This window comes from Pantherophis guttatus, chromosome 13, assembly GCF_059756535.1.
Source record: "Pantherophis guttatus breed Tessera chromosome 13, ASM5975653v1, whole genome shotgun sequence".
Lineage (NCBI taxonomy): Eukaryota > Metazoa > Chordata > Lepidosauria > Squamata > Colubridae > Pantherophis > Pantherophis guttatus.
In genome coordinates this window covers 21,747,052-21,767,500 of record NC_142075.1, presented here as the reverse complement: position 1 = coordinate 21,767,500, position 20,449 = coordinate 21,747,052, and the positions used below count along the sequence as shown (strand labels likewise).

Genomic DNA, 20,449 nt, shown 5'->3' with positions numbered 1-20,449 from the left:
CTCTTTCTCCTTCTCCTCCTCGTCCTACTACTTTTCACCTCCTTCTCTTTCTCCTTCCTCTCTTTCTTCTTCCTTATCCTTCTCCATCAAGGATAGAACCAAAGACTAGGACTTCAACTGCTAAGCAGCTTAATTCGATCTTCAGACTACACACACACAAACACACATACACATACATTTTGGCTAAATATGGAAGGGTTTGCAGCCTCTGAAATCCCCCAAGACTGGCCTGCTCAGATTTTGCAGCAAACTACCCTTTTTATGTAGCACAATTTTAAACACCTACTCCCAAATACGTGTGCCTAACTCTAGATAACTCTAACGCACCTACTCTAAGTAACCCCACTGATTCTTCAAAACCCCAAGAGTTGGGTCCAAAATGTCAGCCTTGACTCTCTAGTAAATATCATAATATTGCCATCGTACCTCCAGAGGTCTTGGAAGTCAGAAATACTGGCAAAAGAAGGCATTTCCCCATTTCTCAGTCATGAAGGGATTGTCTTTGCATTAATTTGAGATTTCTGAGAAGTAAACCCACCTGGGTATGTGATGTGCAGGCATAGCGCTTGAGATTCCCAAAGTCACAGGTGGTGTCTTCCAGACAGAAGCTAGCTTTGTGGCCTTCCGCCACCTTCTTCCCCGTGGTAGCATCCAGCAAGTCATAATGGCTGAACTCATCCATACTGTGATAATGCCTGGAGAAGAGAGGACGATTGCTTAGAAGAAACTAAAATCAACTGCAGAAAGATTTTTGCATGGGAAGATGCCCACAAGTTCTGAATATGAATGCTACGGATGACAGTCAGAAGGTGGGTCTACCTTCCATGTCATTCCTGAAGCCCCGATTTCCATCTTTGGCCTGCACTACACGGCAGTGGTGGGTTTCAAAATTTTTTTACTACCGGTTCTGTGGGTGTGGCTTGGTAGGCGTGGCAGGGGAAGGATACTGTCAAATCTCCATTCCCACCCCACTCCAGGGGAAGGATACTGTCAAATCCCCATTCCCACCCCACTCCAGGGGAAGGTTACTGCAAAATCCCTATTTCCTCCCCACTCCAGGGGAAGGTTACTGCACGAACCCCCACGCTCCCCCCACTTTTGACATGTGATGGCATGGTGGACCCGTTTTTCACTCTCCCCAGGCTCCAGAGCATGGGGAGGGCAAAAGTGGCCTTCCCCACACCCCCCAGAGGCCCTCTGGAGGCCAGAAATGGCCCATTTGCCAACTTCCAGTGGGACCGGAAAGCCCATTTTCTGCCTCCAGAGGGCCTCCGGGGAGTGTGGGGAAGTCCATTTTTGCCCTCTCCAGGCTCCTAGAAAGGCCCTGAAGCCTGGGGAGTGTGAAAAACAGGCCTTCTCCACCCTGCCTGTTTCCCTACTTCCGGTGGGCCCAGAAGGCCCAAAATACAGGTGGCTGGTGCGCGCATGCACGCCGGAGCTGAGATCACGTGCCCACCGATATGGTTCCGTGGTTTGCCATCATGGTGCTAGGTGGTGAACAACCTTGGGTTAAGCCGGTTGGGCGAATTCAACAAGAACACCACACGCTTTCACACATCGTTTTCTGATGCTGAGAGACACTTACTGATGGCAACTGTGCCATTCCCAAGTATGACGGGCTCGGTTGGGCAGGAAGTCCGCTGTCCCCTGGTTCTTCACTCGCTGCGGGAAACGCAGTAGCACCCGGACATCGTAATCGGTCGCTTCTTCCGTGTAAGCCGTGCTGGATGAAGATGAAACCGAGATAGGAGAGCAAGAATATAATTTTGGTGCTCAACTGAATCAATTTAGGAGGTCTAGTCATTACAACGCTGGCCTTAGGTCAAGAAGATCCAAGCTTCTATTCCATTCTGGAGTTCTTTGGGTGTCTCTGGGCCAGCTGCTCCATCTCTCATCTTCCTATTTCAAAGGGTTCATGTTGTGGGGTTCAGAATGAGGTGGGATTCACTTACCTTACCTACCGTTTCACAAGTGCTCGCGCATTACATCCGGGCGGGTGGGCGGAGCCGCCCGCAGTCACCGCTATCGCTTTGAGGAACCGGCTGAATCCCACCTCTGCTCAGATGGAGAATGGAGGCCCATGGTTCAGTTCCCTTGAGCCAGGGGTGAAATCTATTTACCTTCCCTACCAGTTCGGAAGTGCACCCCGCGTGCACACACATCATGTGCGATTTTGGAACCTCTGTGCAAGCGCAAAGCCTTCTGAACATGTGCAGAGGGTCAGAAACAGGTTACTGCCTGGTTAAAACAAGGAAGTAACGACGTCTGGGTGGGTGGGAGGAGCCTCGTGCTGCCACCACTACCGGTTTGCTGAACCACCTGCCGCTGCTACTACTAGTTCGTCTAAACCGGTGCGAACCGGTAGCATTTCACCCCTGCCTTGAACCCCCTGGGCAAAGGAGAGTTAGAAATGAAATTCACACCTGAACAAAGTGGAAGGTTGGGTGTAAGGTTGGCCAATTTCCAATCTGGACCCTATAGCTGTTGATCTTGTGTCATCTTGTTGTTGAACCCCATGAATTTTTTTGTTTTTTAAAAAGCAATCAACTGGTTTACAACTTGTGAATTTTTTCAGGTAGATGGAGTGATAGTTCAATGGAATTATAGCTAGAATGATAAAGATGTGGAATGATAACGGACAGATGACAGGATAAATAAATAGATCAATAGAATTATAGCTAGAATTATAGATAAAACCTGGAATGATAGATGGCAGATGACAGATAAATAAATAGACCAATAGAATTATAGCTAGATTGATCGATAAAATCTGGAATGATAGATGACAGATGATAAATAAATAAATCAATAAATTATAGATAAAATAATAGATAAAGATCTGGTATGATAGATGATAGATAAATAAATAGATCAATGGAATTATAGCTAGAATGATAGATAAAATCTGGAATGATAGATGACAGATGACGGATGATAAATAAATCAATAGAATTATAGATAAAATAATAGATAAAGATCTGGTATGATAGATGATAGATAAATAAATAGATCAATGGAATTATAGTTAGAATGATAGATAAATCTGGAATGACAGATGACAAATAAATAGATCAATAGAATTATAGCTAGAATGATAGATAAAATCTGGAATGATAGATGACAGATGACGGATGATAAATAAATAAATCAATAGAATTATAGATAAAATAATAGATAAAGATCTGGTATGATAGATGATAGATAAATAAATAGATCAATGGAATTATAGTTAGAATGATAGATAAAATCTGGAATGACAGATGATAGATAAATAAATAGATCAATAGAATTATAGCTAGAATGATAGATAAAATCTGGAATGATAGATGACAGATGATAAATAAATCAATCAATAGAATTATAGCTAGAGTGATAGATAAAATCTGAAATGATAAATAACAGCTGATAGATAAAAGACAGAATGACAGTTGAATTGATGGAATGATAGGTAATACATCTATGATAACTTACTGGTTAGTGTGGCCGGTTTGATTTTTTTTTTTCCTTTAAACATCACTCCTAATTTGTTGGTCTACCACCCAGAGATGCTGTCTGTATCTTGCTTGGCCATACAGGTTGAACAAATGCACGAACAAATGAATGAACGATTAAGCACAGAGGTGAAACATGGAAAGGGTTACCTTGCGAGGCACTTCTCTTCGGCTGCGCAACGGAGTGAGTAGAGGTGAGCTCTCTGAACGTAAGTGGATGCTTGGACATAGTTTGGGTCAGGTACAAGATCAGGCAGCCCTAAGGAGGGAAGCAAGGGTTGGGAAGAGCTTAGAAAGTAGGTGTTCTGTCCCCGTCTCACACACGCACACAAACAGACAGCCGGGGGTTAAATAAACTGGCAGACAACAAATTCTTTTGATAAGAGGATTGGCAGCAACCCAGTAGCTGCTTGCCAAGACTTTACTCATAAACAAGATACACACAGTTCAAGAATTGTCAAGTCCAGTCCGTAATTAAATCCAAGGCAGATAATGTTGTTTCCGAAGATGCAATGTGACTTGATAGTAGTTAGTTTTGTCCGTCACAGAGTCTGAATGGCCACCTCACCCCCTTTTATACTGTTAGGTTCAGCTTGCAGCTTACTCCTAACTTGTTGGTCAGGCAATATATCTGTTTCTTTAAGAAACAACTGAGCCACGTAATCAGGGTTTGCTGAACCCTGTAATTAGGCTACAGTGCATAAATAAGCAGCACAGAGAAGCGTTCGTTCTTCCTGGTTCTTCTGGATTGATACCTGTTTGTATCCTGTTGCTTACTGCGTCTGTTATATGGTACTGTATACCAAGAGTTACTAAAGTCTGTTTGCTTTGGTAAGGGAAGATACTTACTGGACTGATATTACTGTTTATGACCTTGGACTGTTTTACTTACACCGAGACTGCTTGTTATCTATAAAATATTTTTCTCACAAGAGCTGTACATTTATCTCCTTCCCTGTGTGTTTTCTGCTCTGCTCGTTGCACAAGCAACAACTACTTTTTACACACACCCTAACATATACCCTGTGGGGTGTGGCCCAGTGACTCAGCTTAATCTCTGGCACGCCTCTTCTTCTGTTGCACGCGCTTATCTCTGCAACGCTGCCGAGGATCCAGCCAAGACTCATCTCCCTCATTACTGTCCACCTGTGGCTGTGTGGACGTGCTTGGCCCCGGGCCTATCTCTTGACCTTCGGTGGACACCGAAGGCATTGCCAGAAAGGAGGGTCCTGGAGAGGGAGGCCTTGCCAACTCCTCTCCTTCACTCTCGGAATCCTCTCCTGCCGATGACACAGGCTCAGGTAACGGAGCCACAACAGTAGGATGAAACCACATCCTTGACAAGAAGAAGAGCCTTGGTAGTACAGGGGTTTAAGGCACCCTGTTATTAAGCTGCTTAAGATCAGCTGCCTGCAATTTCTGCTGGTTCGAATCTCTCCAAGGCTCAAGGTTGACTCAGCCTTCCATCCTTTCTAAGGTAGGTGAAATGAGGACCCAGTTTGTGGGGGCAATAAGCTGACTTTGTATAAATATACAAAAGGATGAAGGCTATTGCTGAGCACATTGTAAGCCGCCCTGAGTCTCCGGAGAAGGGCGGCATATAAATCAAATTTAAAAAAAAAAAAAAGAGATCAGGATTCAGTTGAAGTCCAACAGGGTTTTTTTTTTTTTTTTTTTGCTGGCCTGACTTTCTAAGTTCTCCAGAACAGAAGGCCATCCTTCTATATCACTCTTACCCTGACTAGGTGGCTCAGTGGCTAAGACACTGAGCTTGTCCGATCAGAAAGGTTGGCAGTTCGGCAGTTCGAATCCCTAGTACAGCTCTCCTACCTAGTACAGGTGAAATCCTACCAGTTCAGACTGGTTCGGGCGAACCGCTAGGGGTTATGGGCATCAGTTTGCCAAACCGGTAGTAATTACCCCTCCTTGTCCCCAGCCGGTTGCCGTTGACCTCTTCATATCGGCTGCTCAATATTCTACAGAATTCAATGTTAAATGCAGCAGAGAGAATGCTAACTTTTCTCTCTGTTGCAGCCCGTCCCTTTAAGGTAGACTTTTTACTTTTTTACGGTACACATAGACTTTTTAAAGCTTCCCATCCCTCACTTTTCTGTTCTTCCCTGTAACTTTGAGATGTCCTTCCTCAAAACACATAAAGACCCCCCCCACACAAAGGGGGGGTCTCTTTAAGAGAGGCCCTCGCTAGGCACGAAGAGATGCTGACAAGACACTTTATTCTGTTTTTCTACCCCCCCCCCTCAACATTTGTCTGAAGAGGGAAAAAAAAAGAACTGAGCCAACAATGCAAATGAGATTAGCCAAGCTGCTGGATCCCAAAAACTCTGCTGTGGGTTTTTGACAAGCGCTCCGCGGCCCCCCTGAACGGTTTTTCCACAAGCAAAAAGTAAAAAAAAAGAAAAGAAAAGAAAAAGAACAATGCCTTCTTGTTTTTCCGAACCGATCTCCACTGAGGGGATCACGTCACCGGTTTAGCTCTCGTTTCCTGTCTCTCTCAATTGATAAATTCTGCTGATGTCAGCCACGAGGGAGCCTTACTTTAAGAGGAGTCAAAGGAGATTTGGAAGGGAGGTTGGGGAGGGAAGGAAAAAAAACAAAACCACAACATTTTGGATTGGTTTGAGTAGAGAGCTGCCTCCACCAAAATATAATAATAATCCAAAGGGAGACTTTTTCTTGAAGCACCTGAGACTTCTTCCATTACAGTAGTGGCCAAAATTGTGGAAACTTTTTGGGAAAAGTGTATTTTCTAAAAGTAGCTAATAACATCACTTTTTGGGGGGAGTAATACCATAAAATTATATATCAATGGAAAGGTAATTTAATCAAGAATGTAATGCAATAACTTTTATGAAGGATTTGCTATTAGAATAGCAGTTACAGTATAAAGAAGAAAAGTGAAACACCTAGAAAAAAACGTGATATGCAAAAATTATCACCATGTCACTGAATACTTGGTTGGGTAACCTTTAGCATGAATGACGGCCTTACAATGTCTTCCCATGGAGCGAACCAAGTCTTTGAGTTCTGCAGCTATTATCATGTGAAACCAAGATTGAATGATGGCTTCTATTAACTGGGTTTTATTGCTGGGTCGCTTCTGACTAACCAGTTTCTTTAATCAGCTCCATAGATTTTCAATTGGGTGAAGGTCTGGGCTATTCCCAGGCCATTCCAGCAGTGGAATAGGATTCTCTTGAAACTCCAAAATAAAATAAAATAAAATAAAAATGGTGTTATTAGCCATCAAACCTCAAAAATACACTTTCCCCAAAAGGTTTCCACAATTTTGGCCACTACTGTAAGTGTCTTGGAGGGATGCTTACAACTAGGTGAGCTGAAACTTAGAACATACTGTCTTTCCCCGAAAATAAGACCCTGTCTTATATTTTTTTGAACCCTGACATAAGCGCTTGGCCTTATTGCCATGCGCTCAAAAGTCCGATTGGGCTTATTCTCAGGGGATGTTCTTATTTTGGGGGAAACAGGATAGAATAATGGGGTTGGAAGTGATTTAGTGGATCATAGAAATCATAGCATGGAATCAAAATCACGTGAAGTATTTGTGCCGCTTTATAAAAGCTTAGCAATATCACACCTGGAATACTCTATCTAATTTTGGTCACCACACTACAAACAAACAAAAAAAAGATGTTGAGAACTTTGGAAAATGTTCAGAGAAGAGCAACTAAGAGGATCAAAGGCTTGGAGATGAAAACATATGAATAGTTGCAAGATTTGGGTTTTCGCTAGTCTGGAGAAAAGAAGGACTAGGGAGAGCATGATAGCAGTGTTTCAGTATTTGAGGGGCTGCCACAAAGAAGAGGGGGTCGGTCAACTTATTCTCCAAAGCACCGGAAGGAAAGACAAGAAGCAACGGATGGAAACTAACCAAGGAGAAAAGCAACCTAGAATTAAGGAGAAACTTCCTAACAGTGAGCACAATTAACCAGTGGAACAACTTGCCACCAGAAGTTGTGGGTGCTTCATCACTGGAGGTCTTCAAGAAGAGACTGGACAGCTACTTGTCTCAAATTCTATAATGTCTCCTGCTTGAACGGGGTTGGACTAGAAGACCTCCATGGTCCCCTCCAATCTGAATCTGTGGACATCTGGGCACGTTAAAAGCTAACCTGACTAGGTGGCTCAAGTGGCTAAGATGCTGAGCTTGTCGATCAGAAAGGTCGGCAGTTCCCGGTTCGAATCCCTAGTATAGGTCTCCTGCGTGAGAAGGGGGTTGGACTAGATGACCTCCAAGGTCCCTTCCACCTCTGCTACTGTTAGCGTTACTGCTTCTTCTCAGGCAGAATGGACAGCTGCGATGTGCTTAGCAACCTTATCTGACTTGTTTACATCAGAAAGATTTCCCTCCGGGAAGACGCTCGAGAGGGAATTCCACAGCGGACAGAACTGAATGGCCCAGAAGAAGGAATTTTGCAGAGGGGATGGGTGAGTTTCAGTGCACCAGGAAGGATGGAGAGTTGCTGTGAGGTTATCTCACAAACGTGGCCCCCCTCCTCCTCCCCGCCGATCAAGCCAGGGTTTAGTAAGTGGAAAGCAGAAAGGGAGGACATGTAGTCACCCCAACGCCTACTCAGGCATGGAAAAAAAAAACAAAACACCCCAGTGGGACACTGAGGCAGGAATGCTAAGTGGAGCGGTTGCTAAGTGACTGTACATATACAGGAGTGCAAGGGAAATAAATCTAATCAGAGACATGTGGATGGAGCCAAGGCAAGCGGTTAGCATCTGTTGGTCATTTGGTCAGCTGGAGGGGTGGGGTAGGGGGGAGGCTTATGGGAAAGAGTGGGTGGGTTTAAAAAGCTGTAGATTGCTTTATCTGAGGCCTTCACTTTATCTCAGACCACCGCCTCTTAGGGGAGGTTTCTCCAGCCGGTTTCATCAAAAGCGGAACAACAAACCCAGGGAGTCTGATTCGCCCCCCCCCTTTATGCTAAGCGACAAATCACGGTTTATTTGTGCAAACCACAGCTTTGGGGCAGTCCGCAAACGGAGTCCACGGCTTAGTTTAGCTTTCTGATTTTTTTTTTTTGTGTGTGACATGGTTGGAATCAGGGAAAATTTAAAAGGAGGAAGTGGGGGTGGGCACATAATGATGTCCTTTCTGAAAACCACAGCAGGTTTTCCTCCAGAAAGGAGATGGGCCTAAGACCACAAATTGAAAGTAGCTCCTTTTGTTTTAAAACATTTCACATTGCCTTATATTTAATAGCTTTTATTCTGGGGTGGTTTTTTTTTTCCTTCCTTCCTTCCTTCCTTCCTTCCTTCCTTCCTTCCTTCCTTCCTTCCTTCCTTCCTTCCTTCCTTCCTTCCTTCCTTTTTTCTTTTTTCTCTATCATCTATCTATCTTTATCTATCTATCTATCTATCTATCTATCTATCTATCTATCTATCTATCTATCTATCTATCGTCTGCCTACCTGCCTGCCTGCCTCTCTCTCTCTCTCTCTCTCTCTCTCCCCCCCATCTATCATCTCCCTTAAAGATGTTATCTTATTTTAGGTTCTATTTAATTGGGCCAAACTATGTTATAATAATAATTTTAATTAGCAATTTTATGATGTTTGTGTATCTATATTTTTCTTGACTGTACACTGCCTTGAGTCCTACGGGAGAAAGGCGGTATAGAAATAAAATAAATAAAAAAGAAAGAAAGAAAGAAAGAAAGAAAGAAAGAAAGAAAGAAAGAAAGAAAGAAAGAAAGAAAGAAAGAAAGAAAGAAAGAAAGAGAGGCTATTATTTGTGGGAATAACAGCCAAACTAAGAAAACATGCAATGTTTTTATTTGTCACTAGAGGGCGCTAGAATACTGAAACTCTCTCCCCCTCCATGGTGTTATTGTATTCTGGGTTGATTTGGGGGGGGGGGGGGGGAAAGCGCTTTTTAATTAAAACAAAACAACTTTGAAAAACTTTCTGTACTAACTGAAAGCCATCTCTGCAACTTTCACCCAGCAGCAAGATTGGAAAACAACCTTGGGGTGGGGAGAAGAAACATAGCGGGTGAGAAAACACGCAAAGGTGCATCTAGCTGGGTAGAAAGGATTTGGATGTAGGTGGGTAGAGATGGGTGGGAATGGTGTGACGGATCTGAAAGGTATCCAAGGAAAACGTGAGTGAAGAGAACCACTGAAGAGAATACCTAATACAAATTGGAAGGGACTTTGGAGGTCTTCTAGTCCAACTCTCTGCTCAAGCAGGAAACCCTACACCATTCCAGACAAATGGCTCTCCAGTCTCTTCTTGGAAACCTCCAGTGATGAAACACCCACAACTTCTGGAACCAAGCCGTCCCACTGATTAATTGTTCTCACTGTCAGGAAATTTCTTCTTAGTTCTAGATCTCCCCTTGATTAGTTTGGCGTTCCTTACTGGAAGACATCTGGAGAACAATGGGCAAGGAACGCATTACTGGGCAAAGCAGGAGGTTGGTAGATGATTGAGGGATGTGAGAACTCGAGGGGACCTTGTGGACCTCATGTTCTTCTCCTGTAGTTTAGCGTCTTCCAACAAGGTTCGTAATTCATAAAGGGACATTTTCAGGAGAAAAGGAGATGATGGTTCACACCATGAATCTGATCTACTCAACCTTACATATTCCAAGTTATCAAGTTTCCGAAAGATGCCCTAATTAATTCATGAGCCATGATCCCAACTTCAAAGGAAATATAGTCATTTATTAGGAGCATCATTCCGGCAATACTCGGATGCAGCTAGAACTGATCCCACGTAGATTTACATTCCCCTATGACCCTGTCTCTCCCCTCCTCTCTGGCCATGTCATAAATCACATTCTCCAATTAACCACTTTGGCCGGCTGTGAAATCTAACACGCTCCTTCTGATTGTGGTCAGGAAGAACAGTCCTGAAATTTTGGGCTAACAAGGGAGTCCATCTACAACTAGGATGGTATTGGGAAGACTTTGGAAAATGTCTGCCATGGGAAGGTTACCCAGCTATAAATCTCGAGGGTTGTATTGACCACTGAGAAAACGGAAGGGCAATTAAATGCAAAACTAATTGAAATAAGGAAACAGAAAAAGATGTGTTTTCTTGGTGGAGAGAACCGGCATTGGGCAGATTGATATCTATAGAAACCCTACTGGGAGACTCCAACTACGAGATAATGATTGTGACTAGCTCAGATATGATGATAAGCTAAGCTTCAAGCTTCCATAGCATGCAGGATTTCAACCCATGGTTTCCTGTTTTGCTTTGAAAAGTAACAGCTGGCCATAGTTTGTCCATACAGATGTTATAGTTAAAAACATTAACAGAGGTTAATGCGGACATGAAACGGAAAGAAAGCACAATAGACTGTGATGAATCTTCTGAGGAGCGCTGCCTTAGATAATTTTGATGTTCTGGCACCACCTCCTATTTCTAGATAAGATAGTCTAATTCTCTTGATCCCTCAGTCATAACCTCACAATCGATACCAAAGCTACAAGTGGCGCAAAGAGACATGGAAAGATACATGCTCGGCAAGACAGAAAGATCTCCGCATGGATTGGAGAACAAATGAAAACATACGATGCTCTCAAAAAGAGTGAAATGGAAACGGGCTGGTCGCATAGCAAGAAGAACTGATGGCAGGTGGACCAAGGCCGTGATAGATAGAATGGATCCCAGGGGATCAAAAGCATCCACGAAAGAGACCTAAAACAAGATTGGCTGAGGATATCAGCAAGTGTTTTGGGCCCAATTGGCAAAAGAAAGCTCAGGACCGTATTGGTTGGAAACAATGCAGAAGAGGCCCTCATCCTGCAGCGGATAGACAATGGCTAAAATGATGATGACGATTCTTTTGATCATCATTGCCCTGGTATTGAAATCATCCATTTGGGTTCTCTTGACCCAAAAAGAAAGCTAAGGAGTCTACGTTTTGCCCCAATTTTGGGACGCCACAAAATCCCACAGTAGATTATCCCCTCCGTCCCCAACACCAAAAGCCGTCTTCCCATAGTCAAAGACTCACCGCGTCCGTTCTGATTCGGTCTGTAGATGCTGCCCACACTCAGGCGGCCTTGGTTGACTCCTTGGTTGTCTGGAATCAACTGGGGAGTTTCAGAGTTCCGGATAGGAAGGTAGGGCTCAGGCCGAGGGACCCCATGGGGGTCTAAGGGCCGGAAAGGAGGCTGGGGTTCCACGTTGCGAGCAGGAATGTAGGGTTCTTCGGGAACCTGCCCAAAAGGAGGATACTGCCTCGCCCAGGGCTCGTTCCCGTAGCTGGTACCAGCGTTGGCAGGCGATCCAGAGTGGACATGCAAGTTATCTGCAAGAGGGACTCCTTGCCCCTGGTTCTGGGTGGACGGGTAGGAATCTGGGACATTTTGGTCAAAACTGGTTCCAGTGTCATGGTAGAGACTGTGGGAATACCGTCTGTCTAAGCCATCCGGTGATGGGAGCTGTTGGGCGGAAGGCACATACGGTCTCTCCTGGGCAGGGGCGTAGGGTTGGGGTTGAGCTCGGTAGGGATTCTGGTCCTCTGTATAGTCTTCGTACCTCACTCTGGGTTGAAAAGGGTTCACCACTCCAGCACTGGCTGCGGCGGCTGCCACAGCACCGCCCCACGTCCCGGTGGTACGGTAGTAATTGTGGTTCTCGTCGTATGCCCGGGGCACCTGCGGGTCGTAGGTCTCGTACTGGTTGGCGTAAGGGGGCTGAGGGTAGGAGCCCTGTGGGTAGAGCTGTCCAAATGCGACGTACGAAGAGGAAGAGGACGCAGCGCCCACTTGCCGCTGGCGAGGAGCGCCTGACCACGGACGATGGGAGTTGGAGTTGCTGTCTCCAGCGGTTCCATCTCTCCAGTTGTCTGGTACCTGCCCAAAACCGAAGGGGTGCCTAGTGTGTCCCCGAACTGTATCAGATCCTGACCTGATGGGTAAGGTTGGCGCTTGTCTCCGAGTGTTCCCTGCAGTCCGTTGTCCTTGGTTAGTGGCGGCGTCGGCCAACATCACTCTGGCGCTGCTCTCGGCTCTTACGTGGCCGGCCGGGACGTACTCCGAGCCGGAGTTCAAGAGGCTGTACAGCCTCCCGTTATTCTCCCACTGGATCATCTGCCTCCAGTGACCATTGTCCGCATTGCCCTGTTGAGCGTACTGTCCACGGACCAGCAGGAACGCGACAGAACCCACCAACACCCAAAGGTCCCAGAAGCCGTGAGTTGTCATGTTGAGGCCGAGATCAAGAGGGTTGACTTTAGTGGATGCTCTTCGGAGCAGGAAAACACCTCCGTGAAACAGCCCAGGGGCCAAGTTCTGGTGACTGGCTTCTTCCCTTCTCCGCTTCCCTTAGCAAGCCGCTCTCAACGCTGTCCATTCCTCGCTTCTGCTAAGATGCCCCAGCAGCAGTTCTCGGCAAATTTCATCTTGAGGTTATGGAGGAAAAAAAAGCCTGCAAAGAATGAGGCTCTGGAGCAAAGGGGAGAGAGAAAGAGAGAGCGAGAGTTAGAGAGTGAGTGACAGAGAGAGAGAGAGAGAGAGAGAGAGAGAGAGAGAGAGAGAGAGAGAGAGAGAGAGAGAGAGAGAGAGAGGGGAGAGGGAAGGAGAGAGAGAGAGGAGAGAGAAGGAGGGAGGGAGAGAGAGAGAGAGAGAGAGAGAGTGAATGAAGGGGAGAGAGAGAGAAGAGAGAAGAACCTCAAAAGTTTTTCTTGACTTTGGTCTTCTCCGTGTTGGGTTTTTGTTGGTTGTTTTTTTTTTTTACATTGCCTGTTTCCAAAGGAAGTTGGTAGATCTCAGTTGCTGGATGGTTTTGTTCCTGCCTCTGAATGAATAAGCAACCAGCTCTCAGAAATGCTGGTGATGTTTTAAGCAAGCAATCTGCTTCACAGGGTCCTAAAACCAGCCAGTTTTCCTCGGATAGCCTTCCAGCGTTACTCTCTCCCTCTAGCCTGAAAAGAAAAGTTCCAGAAAAAAATTTAGCCGGCATATTTCCGAAATAGGCAAAGAAAGAGCCGCTTCGATCCAAACCGGGCAGCTTCCTTGGGCTTCCTTGGGATCCAGGTGAAGGAAAAGGGAACAGTCACAACTTCGCCCAAGTCAAACAGTTTAAAGCGTGCACTAGGATTTTAAACTGGAGAGCTTTGAATGTGCACAGAATCTTGGAAAGCCTGTGCTCCTAGTCCTCAGTGAGGTGCTTCTGCAGAGCCGCCTCCTCTGTCAGATCCAATTTGAACTGAGCTTTGTGCCAACTCTTTCTCGTGGTGGCTGCTTAGCTCCAACAATTGCTTCCTGTTGGGGCCCTAAGGAGCCCGGGCAGGTAGGCGAGGAGTCAGCCACCTAGCCACACCCACCCAGCCGGTCATTAGGCAGATCATATTAGTGGTCCGTGGGATTTAAAATTATGAATTTAGTGGTCCCTGAGGTCCGAAAGGTTGGTGACCTCTGGTCTAAGGTTGAAGTTTTGGGGTGTTTGAGTATGTAACAACAGAGTCAGGTAGTGCATTCCAGGCATTGACTACTCTGTTGCTGTAGTCGTATTTTCTGCAATCGAGAAAATTGAGTTTGTATCTATTCTTTGCTCGTGTATTGTTGCGGTTGAAGCTGAAGTAGTGATTGACAGGAAGGACATTATGGCAGATAATTTTATGTACTACGCTTAGGTCAGACCGTAGGGGGCGTAGTTCTAAGTCCGTGATGACGAACCTGTGGCACATGGAGCCCTAGCTCAGCTGCAGCATGCATGCACGCGCCGACCAACTGATTTTCGGGCCCACCAGGTCAGGAAACAGGCTGTTTCCAGCCTCCAGGGTGTGTGTGTGTGTGTGTGTGTGTGTGTGTGTGTGTGGTGATGAGGAAGGCCCATTTTTCGCCCTCCCCAGGCTCCAGAGGCTTTCTCCAGAGCCCTCTGGAATGAGCTGCCCCTAGAGCTTCGTCTTAGCCCCGACCTGCGTACTTTTCGCCGCGCCCTTAAGACCCTTCTGTTTCAGCAAGCCGGCCTGGCCTAGTATGAATTTTTTAAAATGTATGTATGTTTTAATTCGCGGCTAAATTTTTAGATTTGATTTTGATTGGTTTTAAATTTTATCATTCTATGTGTTTTAATATGGCCGTACACCGCCCTGAGTCCTTCGGGAGAAGGGCGGTATAGAAATCTAATAAACTCAAACTCAAACTCAAACTCAAAATGGCCTCCCCCACTCTCCCCCCGAGGCCCTCCAGAGCCTGGAAATGGCCTGGGGTGCATTGAATTATGAGTGTGGGCACGCACGTGTGCGAACCCCCCCCCCACACTTTTGGCACAGGGCGGCCAAAAAGGTTCGCCATCCCTGTTCTAAGTTGTCTAAGGCCAAAATTTCAAGCCCGGTGGCATGAGGGATTATTTTCTCGACTTGTGCCTGAATGCCCTCCCTTCGCCTTCCTCTTGTTTATTTGCTTCTCTTCTGTTTTGGAACAGCAGGTAAGCTTCTCCAAGTGGGTTAGATTTCTAGTTGGATTTAGTTCAAGGGCAGGGAAAGGGTGAATCAACAGCGGAGCGTTTTCCAGGGGGAAGGACGAATCAATAACATCTTTCTTAAACTCAAAGCTGGGCCCTACGATGAGGTACGGTGAGATGAACCTCCGTGCCTGCCAGTTTGCAGACGTGCAAAAGTGTCGGTTTACCCACAATATTTTCTTATGCTTTTGAGGCTGTTTCCTGTTGAAGCAACTCGGTAACCTCACTCTTCTTTCTGGCCTTGTCCGCTCTTGAAGTCGATTTCCAATCCAAAAATCTGCTTCGTTTCATTCCTGAGAAGGCCCCTGTTGATTTTTTTCCTCCCCCCTGCCTAGACTTTTTGCCTGCCAATGTCCCAGAAGGGAGCTGAAACAGACTGCAACTTTGAAGCACGTAATGCTCAGCGACGCGAGAGAAGGGATTCGCAAAATGCCACACGCACACATTAAAAAAAGAGAACTTTGAGGAAACAGGTGTGAGTAAGGGAAAATAGCAGAAGGATAGCTTGGCTGCCCTTCTTTCTCCATTCCCACCTTACTCCTGGGGGAAGGATATTGCAATATCTCCATTCCCACCCCACTCCAGGGGAAGGATACTGCAAAATCCCCATTTCCCACTCTGGGTGGGGAGCCAGAGGTGGTATTTGCCAGTTCTCCGAACTACTCAAAATTTCCGCTACCGGTTCTCTAGAACCTGTCAGAACCTGCTGAATTTCACCCCTGGTTTGAAGGTAGACTACCTAATTTTTTTTTTCAACACATAGAAACGACCTGATTACACGGGAGAAAAAAAAAACGATTACAACCAGGTACAGTAGAACCTCTGGTCACAAACTCTTCTGATCACAACCAAATCAGGTTCTAACCAAAAAATTCACATTTCCCCCCCCCTGCAGCCAATTTCCCCTTCCGTGCCTTTTTTTTTTTTTTTTTGTAAGCGCCAAATTTCCAAAATTAGGTTCGGGTCATGACCAAATTGGGTTGCGACCAAAGTTATGGAACGAATGATGGTCGTGACCAGAGGTTCTACTGTATTCAGCTTGTTCCTTGGATGGAATTCCAAGATCTCACCTTAGGGATACAGGAAACAAGAGAGATCATCCAAGGGATCAGCCGCCATAACATGAAGGAGATTTTAAATCAGGGGTCTCCAACCTTGGCAACTTTAAGAGTTGTGGACTTCAACTCCCAGAATTCCTCAACCAGCGAGGACTGACCCAACAGCCTTCAGGATTCTTGAGGGACCGTTGAGGACAGTCCAGAAGTCTCATCGTTGCTGCTAAGTATCCACATCCCTTTCTTAAACTTCTCATCACCCTGTGTAAAATTAACCCATATCAACACTTTCAAGTGTCCGCTGCTTTTAACTTCCCTTTGGAAAATTCCCCTGAGTCCGGCCTCTCAGTTATGGCCAGAAAGGAAGAGTATATAAATAGTAAGTCTATCTTAGCCTATTTTCCACATTTGGGGTGGAGGGTGGGGGAAGGGGAGCCTTGCTTAGCCCCTTCCGCTCACAAATCCTTGGAGTGCTGAAGTTGCTTGGCCCAATGCAGAAACCCGAGCGATGCAATTTTTATTGTGTTGTTTATATATTGAGGGAAGAGGAAACCGAGCCTGTTGCACGTACCGAGACTTGCTTGGCTTAAATCGACGGCATTGCCTTTAAACACACACAGACACAAAGACACACGGACACAAATGTGGTGGAGAACCCAGATGTCAAGCTAAGGTCCGGATCCTCCAAAGCCTTTTCGGCCCCTTGCGAGCCATCCCACCGTGGGAAGCCCAAGCGCCCGAAAAGCCAACATTATCGGGAGGATTTTGTGTCTTTAAACTCTGGCCGTGTTTTAATTTATTTTTCCCCTGCTGCTTCCAATTCTCAGCTCAAAGGCTGCAGGAAGGAGGCCAGCTCAGCCAAGTCGAGGGGGAGATTGGGGAAGGCTCAAAAAAAAAAAAAAAAAAAAAAAAAAAACCACAAAAACCCAACAACCAACCCCCGAGCTTGTGATGGGAAGTTGGTGGACGGGCCACCACTGCTTTTCAAGTTGCATCTGGGAGACAGCTGTCCCTCCGGCCTTTTCTCCAAGCCTCAAAGCAGGACACTCTGCAGCAACCCAAAGAAATGTGTCCTATCTTGGCCTATTTTTCCTAGTTTATTTTCTCCCCCCCCCTCTCCTGGTTCCCCCTCCTTTCCCCCTCAGGGATTGGAAATAGCAGAGCTGATGTCATAAGCAGAAAACCTCTGCCAGAAATGAAATGTTGGATAAACTTACAGGCTGCATTCATCCTTTCCTGGCCTTCCCATCCATTTTTATCCTCCCTTCCCCCTCCAATGGGGTACGGGATGAAGCCTGTGGATAAGGGAACTGGGTAAAGGTAAAGGTAAAGGTTCCCCTCGCACATATGTGCTAGTCGTTTCCGGCTCTAGGGGCCGGTGCTCATCTCCGTTTCAAAGCCGAAGAGCCAGCGCTGTCCGAAGACGTCTCCGTGGTCATGTGGCCGGCATGACTCAACGCCAAAGGCGCACGGAACGCTGTTCCCTTCCCACCAAAGGTGGTCCCTATTTTTTCTACTTGCATTTTTTACGTGCTTTCAAACTGCTAGGTTGGCAGAAGCTGAGACAAGTCACGGGAGCTCACCCCGTTACGCGGCACCAGGGATTCGAACCGCTGAACTGCCGACCTTTCTGATCGACAAGCTCAGCGTCTTAGCCACCGCGTTCCTCATAAGGAAACTGGGTGTGTTTAGCCTAATGAAGAGAAGCACTAGGGGTGACTTGGTGGCATCTCCTAATCCTTCAAGGGATGTCACAAAGAAGAGGGGGTTGGCTTATATTCTCCAAACCACCTGAAGGCAGGACAAGAAGCAACGGGTGGAAGATCATGAAAGGAAGATCTGATCTAGAAATAAGGAGGAAATTCCTGACAGTGAGAACGATTGATCAATGGAAAAGCTTGGCTCCTAGAGTTGTAGGTGCTCCATCTCTGGAGGTTTTCAAGAAGAGATTGTAGGAGAAGAGCAGACTGAGCTGGAAGGTGGAGTTAAATGTGTCATTGGTTTGGAATCATTGCGTTGCCACAAGGGACCCAAGTGAATTCCATTGATCCTTATCTAGAGCCTATTTAGATTTAACAGTTGACTAAAGTCTTGTGTAAGTAGGTAGCAATAATAAATTCTTTGACTTCCTGGTTATTTGTGTCTGAGAAAGATTGGACAACCATTTTGTCCAAGATGGAATAAGCACTCTTGCCTAGGGCAGGGGGTTTGATTACTAGAAGATCTTCACATTCCTTTCCACTATTATGATTCTATGATTCAACCAACATGGTTGCTTGGAAAACAATAAAGGTTTGCAAACAACATTCAAACAATTGTCCTTCAATGACAGAATCTCTCGGCTTCAAATCTGCAGATAATTTAAACATTGAGATTGGATCGGATCCAAGCAGGACTAATTCATCTGTGTTGGCTTCTTCCCCGACTCTGGGGACTAGAGACTAACTTGATCACAGGCTGCGGTTCTTTTTACGCCTCTCTGAAGGCGACCACTTAAGTATGGTGGTCTCCATGACAAAGTTGCATTTCCTGAAACAGATGGACCTTCGCGTCAGATTTGGATCATGGGGCAGGGGAGATTTAGGCCATCCAGATGTTGCGGAATGGCATCTCCTCATTCTTGGTCATGTTGCCCGAGGCTGCGGAGTGTTGTGTAACATCTGGAGGGCCATAACGAGGCAAATTTGGAGAAGAATGTTACAGTGTAAAAAAAGTAAGTGCCATTTCTTCCACTGTAGCAAGGAAAAACCAGGGGAGGTGGAGGCGAGAGATCCTGTTTCGGATTACTTAAGCCTTTGAAAATGCAAACAAATCTGGGTATGCCTTCGGGCCAAGGGGTGTGATCAGAAGATCAGACTTGATGGGAACATAATAGCCCCCGTTCCTCGAAGCTGCTGCTCTCTTCTAGCTGAAGGAGCAGGTTCTCTTGCTATCTTCAGCGTTGCCCCAAACATCTTGAGTAGCCACAGGGTTGGGAGTCCTCACCTTTCAAAGTAAGAGGGACCCAAAGAAGTCCAACAGGTGCTCTGGAGTTGGGAGTCTTGCAGAAGGGCTATCTGCTGAAGAAGTGGGAGCACCAGCGATGGTCGGAAGATGGCTTGAGGAGAGGCTCTCTGGCATGACAGCAGGAGGCAGCTTTCCCATCAGGGGAAGACAGCGTGCTGGGCTTGACCTACTTTTGCTGGCAAGAAGAGCTCATTCCAAAGAGTGAATAAGCAGGTTCCTAGAAATGGGAAGTTTGAAGATATGAGTCAGGAGGAGAGGACACCAAGACCCTGGGAGCCGAGAGCTTCAGAGGAGGCTCTGTTAACAGTTCACATCAACTTACTCTTGATCCAGTATAAGTAAATCTTCCTGAATCAAACATTTCTGTTTGTTTAAAGGCATACATTGGATCCCCATTACCTACTGAGGTCATGGCTAAGGATGCAGTGATGTAGGGCTAGTTGTTCCTCCTCCTCCTCCTCCTCCTCCTCCTCCTCCTCCTCCTCCTCCTCCTCCTCCTCCTCCTCCTCCTCCTCCTCCTCCTCCTCCTCCTCCTCCTCCTCCTTCTTCTTCTCCTTCTCCTTCTCCTTCTCCTTCTCCTTCTCCTCCTCCTCCTCCTCCTCCTCCTCCTCCTCCTCCTCCTCCTCCTCCTCCTCCTCCTCCTCCTCCTCCTCCTCCTCCTCCTCCTCCTTCTTTTCCTCTGGCTTCTTTAAAGAGAAAAGTAGACCAGTCTGCTGAGTTAACAATGCATTTATTGCAAAAGGACAATTTTACAGAGGAAATTTGAACCGCGCAAATTCAGAAGTGTTGAAATAGAGTTGGGGCCCACGGCCTGCCCATCCCCATCTTGGACGAATAACTCCCCAGTTCACTTGTGGCAGACCACAGCCGTAAACCTTAAAACTTGTAGCCTTCTCCTACCGCCACCCTTGCTCCCTGACCAACGGATAGCCCAGAAAATGCTTCCCCTGCTCCTGAAAATATCACATGCCCCCTTTTAGCTCCAAGTGATGTTGGATAGACTTCTCCACCTCAAAGCTTTCCCGGCTGCCTAAGTTAGTGGCCGTCCCTGCCTCTTCAAGTGCCAGCTTGCATATTGCTCCGATGCTTGTAAATACAGCAAAGCAAATATTATAACAGCTTTGCAAACCCCAAAGAGTCTGTCATTCAAATCCTGTTCCTAGAAAACCTCATTTGGTTAGCAAAAGCCAAGAACCCCCCCGCTCCCTCCCCCCCCCCCGGTTGGGGAGAAGGTATGCTTTGCTAAGATCCATATAGACTTTATTTAGTGTGTTATAAGCTCCTTTGGCCCAGATCTGAGTTACTGGCACAACAGAGATGTCTGTCACGGATAAATATTGGCTGTGCTATCTAAATATTGGCTGTGCCATCTATGCAATGAATCCCATTTTTTAAGCCTTCTACGGGGAATGGGGATTAGCCC

At 46.2% G+C, this 20,449-nt stretch overlaps 1 protein-coding gene across 1 annotated transcript in view; it reads right to left on the bottom strand.

Moving 5' to 3' along the window:
* LOXL1 (lysyl oxidase like 1) overlaps nucleotides 1-13,785 on the bottom strand; it is an 18,237-nt gene extending 4,452 nt beyond the window's left edge. Inside the window, exons 1-4 of the mRNA XM_034409569.3 lie at nucleotides 11,508-13,785; nucleotides 3,642-3,750; nucleotides 1,586-1,723; nucleotides 539-695 (exon numbers count right to left, since the gene is read on the bottom strand). Of these exons, the coding sequence (XP_034265460.2) occupies nucleotides 539-695; nucleotides 1,586-1,723; nucleotides 3,642-3,750; nucleotides 11,508-12,702 (1,599 nt within the window). The 5' untranslated portion in view covers nucleotides 12,703-13,785. The remainder of the gene's footprint in view (nucleotides 1-538; nucleotides 696-1,585; nucleotides 1,724-3,641; nucleotides 3,751-11,507) is intronic.
* Nucleotides 13,786-20,449: the final 6,664 nt, after the last annotated feature.